General features: G+C 38.6%; 1 protein-coding gene across 12 annotated transcripts in view; it reads left to right on the top strand.

Moving 5' to 3' along the window:
* The window catches only part of Lrrc7 (leucine rich repeat containing 7), a 357,320-nt gene that overhangs the window by 112,896 nt on the left and 230,236 nt on the right, over positions 1 to 14,188 (top strand). For all 12 annotated transcript variants that reach the window (XM_036190947.1, XM_036190946.1, XM_036190949.1 and 9 more), the window contains one exon: positions 4,326 to 4,443. In XM_036190947.1, coding sequence (XP_036046840.1) covers positions 4,326 to 4,443 — 118 coding nt within the window. The remainder of the gene's footprint in view (positions 1 to 4,325; positions 4,444 to 14,188) is intronic.

Below are 14,188 nucleotides of genomic sequence, written 5' to 3'. Positions count from 1 at the left end.
GACTCCCTCAGACATTTATATTTATCTCAGTCATTTTCCCTAAACCATTATATTTAGCATTGTTTCTTATTCAGTTGAACTCCATCTTTATAGAAGACGTCATATGAACTTTGTAAAGCGTTTAAATATAAATATGTTTTAAGCTTTGTTGTACACATGGGATTGAGTTAACTTGTGGTGGTACTGTGTTCCCCAAAATATTGTGCACCCTAATAAACTTATTTGGGGTCAGAGACAGAACAGCCACAATATTAATCATAGAGAATAGGCAGTAGTAGCACACGCCTTTAATCCTAGCATTCCAGAGGCAGAAATTTGTCTGGATATCTGTGAGTTCAAGGCCACAAGGATACAACCAAGCATGGTGACGCACGCCTTTAATCCAAAGAAAAGAGCCTTTAATCCCAAGGAGTGATGGCAAAAACAGAAAGAATTATAAGGCATGAAGACCAGAAACTAGAAGCATTTGGCTGGTTAAGCGTTTAGGCTTTGAGCAGCACAGTTCAGCTGAGACCCATTCTGGATGAGGACTCAGAGGCTTCCAGCCTAAGGAAACAGGATCACCTGAGGAAGTAGCAAGGTGAGGTAGCTATGGCTTCTTCTGTCTCTCTGATCTTCAAGCATTCACCCCAATAACTGGCCTCAGGCTTGATTTTATTAATAAGACCTCTTAAGCTTCCTGATACATTAACTATCATCAGAACACTTCTTTCCAAAATTGTGCTGTGCTTAAATATGCCTAAAATAAAATAACCAGCTCAGGGTTATAGTAGGAATCTTAAGTGTTCTTATTAATGAAACTCAAACCCGAGGCCAGTTATTGGGGTGAATGCTGGAAGATCAGAGAAGCAGAACAAGCCACAGCTCTCTCACCTTGCTAGTTCCTCAGGTTGGAAGCTTCTGAGTCCTTCTCCACATGAATCTCAGCTGAACTGTGTTGCTCCAAAGCCTGAACACTTAATCAACCAAATGCTTAACTAACTACATGCTTTACTCACTTAGTTCCTGGTCCTCACGCCTTATATACCTTTCTCTTTCTGCCCCCACTCCCTGGAATTAAAGGTTGGGTTTCTGGGATTAAAGGCATGAGTCACCATGTTTAGCCGTTTCTAAAGTGGCCTTGAACTCAGAGATCCGGCTAGCTCTGCCTCCCAAGTGCTGGGATTAAAGGCATGTACCACCACTGCCCAACTTCTGCTATGGCTTACTCTTCAAATTTTCTAGCCCCCAATTGTGGCTCTGTATCTAGTGGCTGTCTGTTCTCTGACCCCAGATAAGTTTATTTTGGGGAACACACAATATTTCAGGGAACACAATACCACCACACAGGGTCAGACCCTAGATGTTTGAACCAACACAGGCTACTAAGTTGTGTTGGACTAGACTTCCTTTTTGCCTCATGCATTTTGTTATTTGGTTAGCTGTGGAGTTTGCAGAGACCCCAAGAATTTCATCAGAGTTAAATTGTTTCCCTAGCTAAAGAGAAATGGCACTCTAGCACAAATGCATTTTCAGATTCAAAACATTTCTATTGTTTTGTTTGTTGGTTTGTTTTATTATTTTTCAGAGCTGAGGACCGAACCCAGGGCCTTGCACTCGCTAGGCAAGTGCTCTACCACTGAGCTAAATCCCCAACCCCATTTCTATTGTTTTTAAAATATAAGATATTAGCAAATGAAAATCAGGATACCCATATAGTTAACAGTTTGACTCTAAGTAACTATTAATTATGTTTATTTCCCCTATATTGAAGAATACAGTTTGGATATGTGTGTGTGTGTGTGTGTGTGTGTGTGTGTGTGTGTGTGTGTGTTACTGAACATCATTTTCACTCAAAACTTGAATCTTGAAAAAGCCGTGCATGGGCTCTTAGCTTTGTAGAGGGCATGACTCATGGGAAGAATTTCACTAAGATAAGAAACTTGATGCAGGCTCCACTGACACTGTTTACCTCTCTAAAGCTTCCTGTCCAAAACAGCCTGTCTCAGCAGGAGTTTGGCACTCTTCTCATTTTCCCTTTAATTATCAGCACTCTCAAAATTATTGGATCAGCACAAACTGTGGACAGAAAAGTGTCCTGTGGTAAATGAGAAGAAGAAATATGTGATATGCAGGAAAGCTGAGCAGGACTCTGCCTCCAAAGAGACTGTTTTGTTTAGAAAAGTAGCAAACAGACCATCATACTGTACATTGATGTACTTTTAATTTCTAACAGTCACCCAACTTTTCTGGATAATATAGCCTTACAAGGACTTCATTCATCAAATCTAAGGCCCATATTATGAGATAAATCATTAATGTAGGAATATCTGATAAAAGGAGAGCCCTCGAAAATAACTTACCCTTGATTGTATGGTACATTCCAAATAACAAAAACATTAGCAGAAGAAAACTGTGAGGCTTAGAATTGATATAACATCTTTCACTCTCTCAAGTCTCAAATCAAGTCTCTACAGGCAAGAGAACTGCTGAGTTCAGTGATAACACTGCAATAAGCCTCAGGATTGACCAGACACTAATCTGGGGTCAGTGCTTGATCTTGCTTGCATTCTCCTGGGTAGAGCATGTAAAGGAGTTTTCTTTTTAAAAAATGTTTATGTCACTTCATTCAAAATTGAAGAATACTAGTACTTCTGATAAATCTTGAGTGCACTTGAGAAGTTAGTTGTTATAAGACTTAAAAGACTGTATTTTAAAAATCTTTAGTTTTGGGCTGGAGAGATGGCTCAGAGGTTAAGAGCACCGACTATTCTTCCAGAGGTCCTGAGTTCAATTCCCAGCACCCACATGGTGGCTCACAAACATCTGTAATGAGACCTGGTACCCTTGTCTGTGTACATAATAAATAAATAAATCTAAAAAAAAAGTTTAAAAAAATCTTTAGTTTTAACATTCATAAAATGATTGTAGTGATCAGCAGAAAGAGTGGTTAGTAAGTCTTACCCAAATCAGTGATGAGATAATTGACTGTTTGTGAAGCTGTAACTAACCACATGGCATGTTCATACAGTACATCACTGTCTTACTAGACAGCACACACTGGAAGGGAGTTGATAGTAACATCTAAGACTGTAACTATGTTTCCTATTTGGTTAGGTGGAATGTCTTTCAAAGAATCCATTAAATGTCTCTTTCAAAGTTTTATAAAAAGGGGAAGTCCATTTCTATATAGGATGCTGAAAAAAGTAATTCTGACGTCATGTCGAGTAGCAAATAATCTTTATAAAGAACCCAAGATGACTAACCCAAAGTAAGAGACTTCATATTTCCTCTTATGTAAGAAGTCATATGATCTCCTTTTTAAAAAGCTAATGGGTTAAGAAATAACAGCCGTATGCTGCATTGTTTTTTCCTATAAATAAGGAATTATGTGTAGGAAGAAATGGTAGTTAAATATACTGTTGGCCAACTGTGTAGTCATGATTACCAGACTTCATCTGTGGAAGTTCAGCAAAGCAGAATTAGAAATGTCAGAAAGGATCTCATTAAGATAATTCTTCTAGAAATGAATTAAAAATTCTCTTCCAACTGTTCATGTCTTTAGTAGTCAAGATGAGTTGAACAGAGTTTTTTTGTTTGTTTAATTGTTTGTTTTAAGAATTAGAGTTATTTTTCACAGTGTGGTACTGGAAACACCTATATGAAATCACCCAAATCGATGTCTTGCTGAAAATGCAGGCTGCCTTACCCCATTGCAATACTTGTCAAGTAGATCAAGAAACAACCGCTGAAACACATTTCAACACACCAGTGGTTTCAACAATGCTAGGTTCCAGAACTAATTGTAGCCCTTGGTTCTTCCCCACCTAGTACTTTGGAATGTTAGAACTGTGAATTTAGCCTGATTGAATTTTCGTCCTATGTTTCATCTACTAATGATTTATGAGGCACTGCAAGGGGACACAAAAGATTGTGAGTGTAGGTATTCTGATGTGCCACAGCTCTTGATAACATACAAGAATTTATTCAGAATGAAGAAATGGAAATAAGACTTTTTGAAATCTAACAGCAAAATAAAGAGAGCTAAGGTGATTCCTTTAGCTGTGAGAATGCAGAGGGTAACTCCTAGGCTTTCGTCTGCCTGGTTTTCATTTTGTTCTGTTTTGTTTATCTCTGTACGGGAGAAAACATGGAGACGCTAACAGCTGGATGGGTTGTGAAGCTGTTCCAATTTGAGTGTGGAAGAAAGTGAGGCTTTATTAATGGTTCTTTTACTGTCACATTGATTAAAAAACATGGTTACTTCAAATTTCCTACTGAGTTTAGGTATGAGTGAGTCTAATAAAACTGTGGCCTAACTAGTGAGTTGTTCTTTTCTGTTACAGCAATTGTTCAACTGTCAAGCTCTTCGGAAACTAAGCATTCCTGATAATGACCTCTCAAGTCTGCCGACCTCTATTGCTAGCCTAGTTAATCTGAAAGAACTCGACATCAGTAAAAATGGTAAGATAAGAATCTCCAAACACCTTCATATCATTTTACTGAAAATGTCTTCTAATTTTTTTCTTAGTGAGTAATAACTTTTTCTTTGACTTTATTTGATTAAGTTCTATTTAAGAGTTAAATTGTAAGTCATACCTGAAAGATAACAAACCTCTCCTTTTCTTCTCACAGTATGGCTAACTTCCCCAGATCTTATTCCTTTCTGGATTCAGACACACACTCTAACTCTCTAAACTATTCCTCATCTTCTGCTAGGTTTATTCCTCACTTTCAGAGTATTACAATGAGCTCTGTTTTCTTCCTTGAAACAATCCTCCCATTTGCTTCCCTGGGTTCCACTGTCCCATTGGCACTCTGCACAGAATTCACTTATTCACCAGAGTTATTGGCTTTCTCCTCCTGACCCAGATTGCAAACTCTATGAGATGGCAAGAGGAACATTACTGTTGTGGCTACTGACACATTCCAAATGCCTTGAGCAGAGCCTGGAAAACTATCAGGGCTCAGTCATATCTGTTGTATTTTGAGCCAAATTCATGCACTTGGTGATTTTGTTGACACTGGTGCTAATATTGATGTTTATGTTGATATTTTCTCTGAGGGTTTCCTAGAGGAACCTGGGCCTTCAGGCCATCTTAGGTGTTCTAATTCATTCAGTAGGACCTCATTCCTTTCCAAATGACTTCAGCCTCCTGTTTTATTAGAATCAAAGATCTAGCCCAAAGGACTGTGATCAGGTAATTTGTGGATGCAAAGCACAGCCCTACCATCATTAAGTTCTCAGGTGAAAAATGTGTCCATGGTCACATACAAATAGTGCTATAGTTACCCTACTCAGTATTGTTGGTGCCAAAGGGACAGGCGTGAAAAAAGCAAGTCCTCCCTCACAAAACTTATATCTAACACAATGATTTAGATATTTAAATAAGTAGCTATGGAAAATTGAGTAAATGTTTGTGTATAAAGCTACATTCAACCTGAAGGCCATCTTTAGGATGAGGATGGATGCATTCTTGATAAATATTTACTGAATTAATTCATGATTAAATGGATGAGAGTCATCATTAGGTTTACAGTGTCACTGGCAAGATAAGACAGGTACCCACAAATAATCAGTACTCTCTAAGTGCTTGATCATGTTGTTGGAGTTTTTCTACCTGTCCCACATTCAGGACAAATCTCTCTTACCCACCAGTCCCACAGTTGCTCAGAACCAACCAAGAAAGCACACAGACTTATATTGTTTAGAAACTGTATGGCTGTGGCAGGCTTCTTGTTATCTACTTCTTCTATCTTAAATTAACCCATTTCTATTAATCTATACTTTGCCACTTGGTTCGTGGCTTACCTGTACCTTTACATCTTCATTGTCACGGTAGTGGCTGGCAGCATCTCCTCTCCCCAGCCTTCCACCTCCCAGAATTCTCTTCTCTGTTGTCCCGCCTATACTTCCTGCCTGGCCACTGGCCAATCAGGACTTTATTTACACAGAGCAATATCCACAGCACTTCCCCTTTTCTTTTTTTTTTAAGGAAGGTTTTAACTTTTACATAGTACAATTACATATAACAAAACAATTATAAAGCAAGAATTACAGTTACAATATTAAAGAAGATATCCTATCTATCTTATATTTGTGAGTCCAAGGTTTTATATCTAACTTATTTTTTATCATAACTAAGAAAATTATAACTATCTAGTCTTCAACCACATCAAAGACCTCAGAAGGATATAATATTACCTGAGAACCAGGAAAAGGATGCAAGCAACTTTCGGAAGTCTTGTAGGATAGACAGAGACAGCTGGCAGCCTGGACAGTCACCTAATGTTCCTTTGTAAAGTTGGGACATTTGTCTTCAGCTCAGAGGGCTAGAGTCTCTTGGTCACTTTTTTTTCAGTATCCTGTAGAATGTCTGGCAGTTTCCTCTGCCAAATTTAGCTTGAAAGAGACAATACTTGTGTCAACAAGGCACTTTAATAACCTTCCTAAGCTAACTGCCCACTCAGGGAGTTTTCATGAAGACAATCCAAGAAAGACTTACAGATCTAGAGAAAGAATAGCAACCAGATTTAGACCCATGGAGAGGGACCTCATATCCACTTTTATTTTTGTAGGAATATATTCACTGGTGGTGAAAAGATGGCATTTAAGAAAATATACATTTCTTCCTGAAAACTTAATTTCAGCTTCCAGAACCCACATCAGGTGACTCACAACTGCTTATAACTGAAGCTCCAAGGGACTCTCATCCAGCCTCTATGAGCACTGCACAGATATGGCATACATACATAAATAAAATGAATGTTTATAAAATAATAGATTTATAGAGAATTCCTTATGTGTTATTACTATCAAAATGCTAATGTGCATTTATATTTCAAATTCTATTTTCAAATTATAAACCTAAGAAATATAATATGGCTAATACCACATCTGGCCTTTGGGCAGGTTTAGTAGACAAGTAAATTAAAACTTACCTTATTTTTATTCTTCAGTTGAAGGGCATCTAGGTTGTTTCCAGCTATTACAAACAATGCTGATATGAACATAGCTGAGCAAATGCCCTTGTGGTATGATTGAGCATTCCTTGGGTATATGCCCAAGAGTGGTATGGCTGGGTTTTGGGGGAGATGGATTCCCAATTTTCTAAGGAAGCACCATATTGATTTCCACAGTGACTGTACAAGCTTGCATTCCCACCAGCAGTGGAGGAGAGTTCCCCTTGCTCCACATCCTTTCCAGCATAAGCTGTCTTCTGTGTTTTTGATCTTAGTCATTCTGACAGGTATAAGGTGGTATCTCAGAATCGTTTTGATTTGCATTTCCCAGATAATTAGGGATGTTGAGCAATTCCTTAAATATCTTTCAGCCATTTGAGCTTCCTCTGTTGAGAATTCTCTGTTTAGTTCTATAGCCCATTTCTTAATTGGACTGTTGGGAATTTTGATGGGACGCTTTGCTCCGCCTGGAAGGAGGGGACTAGACCTGCCTGTACTGAATCCACCAGGTTGACTTGAATCCCCAGGGGAGTCTTGGCCCTGGAGGAGATGGGAATGGAGGGGAGGCACTGGGGGGAAGATGTGGGTAGAGGCGGGAGGGGGAAGGACAGGGGAACCCATGGCTGATGTGTAAAATTAAAACACAAATATAATAAATTTTTAAAAAATTACCTTATTTTTAAAGATGATGGGACAACATACCACCATATATGAACCTGAAGTTCCTGAGAAGCAACCTTACTGAGAGCATATAATAATTTTCAGTGTTTTTACACTAAAAAATACAAATTTTCCTTACTTTCCTGATAAGCAAGTCTATGGGCATCTTTAGAAAACTTTGAATCTATTACTTAGCTTTACCTCCCTATCTTGGAAATGTTTACACAAAATGGCATGCAGGAGATGTCAGGCCACAGTAGGGTGCACATTAGATTGCAAGGGTATGAGCTGACAATGCCCAGAGCACAGCTGGAAATCACACAAACAGCCCTTCAGAACATTATAGCTGGAAGCTGTCCCTGTGTGCTGTGACAAGGACCTGGGCAGTTACCCAAAGGAGATTAATTCATCTTTCAGGAATCTGTCAAGTGAAGAAAGAACGGGAGCCTGAAAAAAGAGTAGAGTCAGCACTTCAATTGGCAGTTGAAATAGCACTTCTGGGTGGGGAGAGATCACAGCAGAGCTGGAGCACAGGGATAGAACATAAATCGATATCTAGATAGATCTCTGCAAGGACCTGTCAATCTGAGCAAAAACTTGAGTGAAATAAGTTTGGATTAGATGAGAGAATCCTTAATACATGAACTCACTGAGTCTAAAGCTGCTTTTGACCATTCATTTAGACCCTAATCTTACTTCTTGTCACATCACTCTTGGTCATTGAAATGGCATCAAGCTGGACCTTGGTGACATAGGAGTTATACAATTTCCTCTCTAGCTGAATACTATAATCTCAACAGAATCTTTTGTAGATTTAAAAAAAAATCCTCAGTGGGGAATGCATGAATCTCCTTTGGAAGGGGAAATAGAAAAGATCTACAATATGGACTGGGAACAGATGGAGATGAGAATTTGGGGTATTGTGTTAGTGGGTAGATGGAGAAAGAGTACTGAAAGACATGACTGGAGGGGGGTGCATTTTGGGATCAGGTAGAAACCTGGTACAAGGGAAACTCCCCAGAATTTACAAGAATGACCCTAGCTAAGACTCCTAGCCTGATTGGTGACTACCACAACTGTCATCAGAGAGCCTTCATCCAGTAACATCAGATGCAGAGACCCAGAGCCAAACATTAGGCCAAGCTAGGGGAATCACTTGAAGAAAGGGAGGAAAGATTGTAGGAGTCAGAGGGTTCAAGATTATCATAAGAAAACCTACAGAAACTAAATAACTAATCTGGCTCATAGTAACTCACAGAGTCTGAACCAACAATCAGGGAGCCTGCATGGGACCAACCTAGGCCCTCCATATATCTGTGACATTTGTTCAGCTTGGTCTACCTGTGGGCCTACTAACAATGGGAGCAGGGGCTGTCCCTAGAGTTTTGGCTGGCTCTTGGGTTCCTATTCTTCATCCTGAATTGCCTTGCCTAGCTTTAATATAAGGGGAGGTATTTATTCTTACTGCAACTTGATATGTCATGCTTTGTTTATACCTATTGGAGGCCTGCCCCTTCCTGAACAAAAACAGTGGAGGAGTGGATGGGGGGCGTGGAGGGGAGGTGAGGGGGGGGGGAATGGGAGGAGAAGAAGGAGGGGAAACTGTGATCAGGATGTAACATTAATTAAATAAATAAATAGTAAGAGGAAGGAAGGAAGGGAGGGAGGGAGGGAGGAAGGAAAGTTGGTTAAAGAGTACAAGGAGGCCAGGAGTAATAATGGAAATAAACAGTGTTTAAAAATTCCCAAAAAAAAAAAAAAAACATTCCAAGTGTACCTGCATCATACACACACACACAAACACACACACACACACACACACACACACACACACACACACACACAAACACACCCTCATATACACATACTACACACATACACAGAAGAAGACATTTCAAATGTTGTGTATTATGAAATTTTCCTTCAATTTAAACAAATAAAAGTAATTATTGCATAGTATAGTTGCCTGTTTTTTGGTAACTTTTGCCTTGTAAATGGTTTTGAACTGACATCACCTTTTCCTGTGGGGAGGTAACATTGACACTGGAGATCCAGCCCTGGGGCTTCTTTGCACATGCTAACTAGCTATTACTTTTCATTTTTAATTTTTTATAAGTGGTAAATTATATAATCTTTGAATTCAGAGACTGTCTTGCTCACTTTTCTATTTGGAGTTATGAGCATAATGTTGAAGCTATCTTGTTACATTTGGGCAGGTAAATAACATTTTATCATATTAAAAAGTACAATGGGGGGTTGGGGATTTAGCTCAGTGGTAGAGCGCTTGCCTAGCAAGCAAAAGGCCCTGGGTTCAGTCCTCAGCTCCGGAAAAAAAAAAAAAAAAAAAAAAAAAAAAAAAAAAGGACAATGGTATTTATGTGATATTACATTAGAGACTCCTCGTAAAATCTCACCTAGCACACTGGGAACTTCTAAATGTTTTAACTGAGTGCTGGAAAATACAGGAAAGGACTGAGAGTCACAAAAAAAGGAAAAGAGATCATGAAATTCTATTCACAGACACCTCACCAATGATATGTTTAAAACCAAATGCTTCACCACCCAAATGTGTTCTCCAGACTTCTTATCTTACTGTGATCCACATAGACAATCAATGAAAGGATTTATTCTCAATTTCCATTTCATGTCCACTCAGTTACCATGCCTGCTGTGTCCCATGTCTGTGGAAAGACCATTTCATACTCTCTGTTGTAGTTCACTTCTGTCTCTGGTCTGTGCTACCCACTTAAACAGCCTCCTAATTGTGCTCATCCAGTCTCTGCCAAACTGATCCTGCACGTGTTAGCTCTAGCAGCCACCTAAATTGCCAGCATGGCTATTTTTTCTTTCCACCTAAGGTGCTTCAGTCAATCTAGGACAAAGTATAAGCTCCTAAACACAAAGCTAAGAATCTCCACAGCTGACCTAATAACACTTACATTCCAGTGCCAATCTAACCACAGGTGACTGGCAGTTTTTTATCTTTATGGTATGGGTAGAAGACAGCTTCCTCATAGAGCTTCATGATCTCTTTCCCTCTTCTTGTATTACTTCCTGTTGTTCAAATCTTAGATGGTCTTTTAATAAAAAGCCCAGAGCTAAATATCAGGCTGAAAGCTGAAAGATCAGAGAAGCAGAACAGCCAAACACTAGTTCTTACCTCTATGAAATCCTCAGCCTAAAGAGAGTGAGTTCCTGTTTTCTCATGCTTTATATACCTTTCTCTGCCCTGCCATATTACTTCCTGGGATTAAAGGTGTGTGTGCTTCCCAAGCAAAGACATGAGATCTCAAGTGCTGGGATCAAGGGTGTGTGCCACCACTGCCTGGCTCTGTGCCTAATCTAGTGCCTGGCTCTGTCGTCTGAGCCTCAGGCAAGTCTATTAGGTGCACAATATATCACCACAACTTCCTCTGCATAAACCATTTTCCAAGCCTTTTTTATCTGGCTCACTTTCACTCTATTCAATATTCAATGCCATTGTTTCTGTGAAGACTCTGAATTTCTAAATTAAGTCAAGAGTTCGACCCCTCTGTACTAACATATCTTTTCATGTTCCTTCTGAAATTATTTCATTAAAAAACAGTAATGGTAATTAAATGTATTAAAACTTGTTGTTTCAAGTTTTAACCTAGTGAATACTTTTTATGAGGAAAAGAATATCAGATAACATGTCTATCATGGAGATGAAGTGTTAACATTCATTGCAAATATATTATCTTCAGATTTATAAAACTTCACAGGCACACATAAACATTTATGACCATCACTTCCACCCTTCTTGCTATCAGAATTAAGGTTTAAATTTTCAACAAAGTACTACCACATTTTGTAGGTTATTCTTCAAAGGATTCTTTATTATTTTTATTTTATTTTTGTGTATGAGTGTTTTGTCTATATGTATGTATCTGTGTGCCATGTGCATGCAGTACCCAGAGAGACCAGAAAAGAGCATCAGATCCCCTGAACCTAGGGTTATGGATGGTTGTGATGAGTGGCCATGTGGGTACTGAGAATTGAACCCAGGTCCTCTAGAAGAATAGCCAGGGCTCTTTGCCACTGAGTCATACTTCAAGACTCCTATTCTTCAAGTTTGTTCATGTTGCCCTTCTGAACTTACTTCTTGAAGGTTGAACATTTAGTTGTCTCAGCAGAAGAGCTCGTGTTTCTATTGCTTCTTATCTATTAATTGGCAGCTCATCAGATGGACATACTGGAGTGCTCTTTCTTAATATTTCCCTAATAGCAAACATTTTGTACTTTTTATTGATCAGGTCAAATTGTCTTTTTTCTCTACAATTTGTCTTTTATGATTACTTTTACTTTGAGTTATCTTTTAGGTTCTTGATGATTTGAAATTTACTTCTTTGAACACTAGTTTTCTCTTCCTTGTATGATCTGCAAAGATTATTTCCCAGTCTTTGGCATGTCTTCTAAAATTGTTTGATAAAGAAATTGTTAAAGTTAATGTGTAAGCTTCAACCTTCTCTCCTTTGTGTTATATGTCATCACTTTGTGTTAAGATGCTCTTCCATACTTTGATGTCACAGATACTTCTTAAACAATTGCTTTTCTTATCACATATAGGTCTTCACTTAGTTTGAAACTTATTTTTAAGACTACAAATAGCCAAAATTCATCTTGTCTCATATGAATGGATGGTGAATTATTCCAAGAACATTCAGTAGCCTGTCCCCTCACTGACCTTGTACAGTCTCCCCAGTGACACTCAGCAGCGTGTTCCCCCACTGACTGTGCAGTCTCAGCCTCTTCAGCTTGCTGAGACGTGTTCTCATCATTATAGTGTCTTATTCAGTTTCACTATCTAAATGTTCCTATCCTCACTTCCTTTCTTCATTTTAGGTGTCTTGATATGCTTGATATTCAATACCAAGCTTTAAGTCAAGCTTGTTGAGATGCACAACAATTTGATAAAATTTTAAAAATTGATTTGAAGTTTTAAACTTGAATTTGAATTGAACTTGGAAAGAACTGATGTCTTCGAGTGGTAAATGCCAACAACCTACTTCCTATCATCATGTCTTTGTGGCTTTCAATTGAGTTTTCTAAGTTTCTTCAAAAATGTTTGGACACAATTTTAATTACTTAAGTGTGTGTGTGTGTGTGTGTGTGTGTGTGTGTGTATACTTGTCAGTTCTGTCCTGTGTATATGGGTTCCAGGATTGAACTTAGGTCCTCGGGCTTGGCAACAAGTTCCTTTACCCCCTGAGCCATCTTGCCAACCAGGTTTGCACACCTTTTGTTAGTTTTTGCATATGGGCTCGTTTCATCCTTTCTAATTCTGATATCTTTGTATCTTCTTGAGTCATTCTTTCACAAGTTACAATCAAACCCGTAACTAGCTCACTCCATCATCCAGATTTTCAATTTTATTTTTCTTCTTTTCCATAACTTTCTTCACTTCAATTTTTATGCTCTTCTACCATGTCTATGGCCGCATTGTCCTCTGCATTCCTAAAATTATTTAATCATTCCATCAGCCTTGAAAAGGTTTTCTATTTTTTAAAATCTTTCAACTAGTCTTTATTTGCTTTGTTGGTCTCATTTGTAATTTGATTTGTTTGATTTTCTAATTCATTAATTCCTCTTTTCTACTTCCAATGGCAATTACTTTTATTATATCCCCTCCTCCAGTATGTCAGTGCTTACTTGGTTGTTTTTAATGTTCCAGTGCATTTGATACTGTCTCAGTCACATCATTTTTTGCTGGTGTATGACCAGCCACATTGTCTGGATGATGCTAATTTCTTATTATTCCCTGGCTTTCACATTGTAACCAAGTCATAGAAAATGGTCAAAATTTCGCTATAATGAAAATGCACATTCTAGGGAAATACTAGTAGTACACTACAGGCCCTGATGTCAGATTCTTTTTAATGAATATATTATGTTCCTAAGTTTTACATACTGAGGGCGTTGAAAGGATGAGAAGATGGCTACCAGGGGAACTGAAGCGGCAATCATGTAGAATGAGCAGTTCCAGACTTTGCTGCCCAGGAAGGTAATGGAGGACAATGAAGCATGAGCTGTTGCAAAGATCAAGAAGAAACAAGTTTCACCGATGAAATGATGAATGGTTGAGGAGATGAGTGGGTGGAAACCAGTCTCAGCATTGACCAGTGCACAAATGCATCAAACTATCACAGAATTCCCTGTCAGATGTGAAGTTTTTATGTTCTCATCTTTCAGTTAAAAGATAAATTTTAAAAGTGGATGCAGAGATCCTCAGCCAGGCCCCAGGTGGAGCTCCAGGAGTCGAGAAAAAGGAGGGACTGTAAGAGTGTAAATTGTTGAGACAGGGAAGGGTACATGGGAGAGTTTGGAGGAAGGAAAGGGAAGGTAGAAAGGTTGCAATTAAGTTACAATATCAAAAAATAAAATCTTGATGACATATATTTATCTTGTGTGCACATGTGTGATCTAGCATGCATATAGAGGTCAGAGGACAACTGTCATCTCACGTTCATACATCATACATCATCTTCCACCACATTCATCATATCTATGCTTCTTCTAATGCACACCTGTGAGGTTTGCAGTGGTGTGCTTTATGGAACAGCTGTCT

Source organism: Onychomys torridus, chromosome 6, assembly GCF_903995425.1.
Source record: "Onychomys torridus chromosome 6, mOncTor1.1, whole genome shotgun sequence".
Classification (NCBI taxonomy): Eukaryota; Metazoa; Chordata; class Mammalia; order Rodentia; family Cricetidae; genus Onychomys; species Onychomys torridus.
Note: the sequence above shows the minus strand (reverse complement) of the source record. Positions and strands in the feature narration are given on the sequence as shown.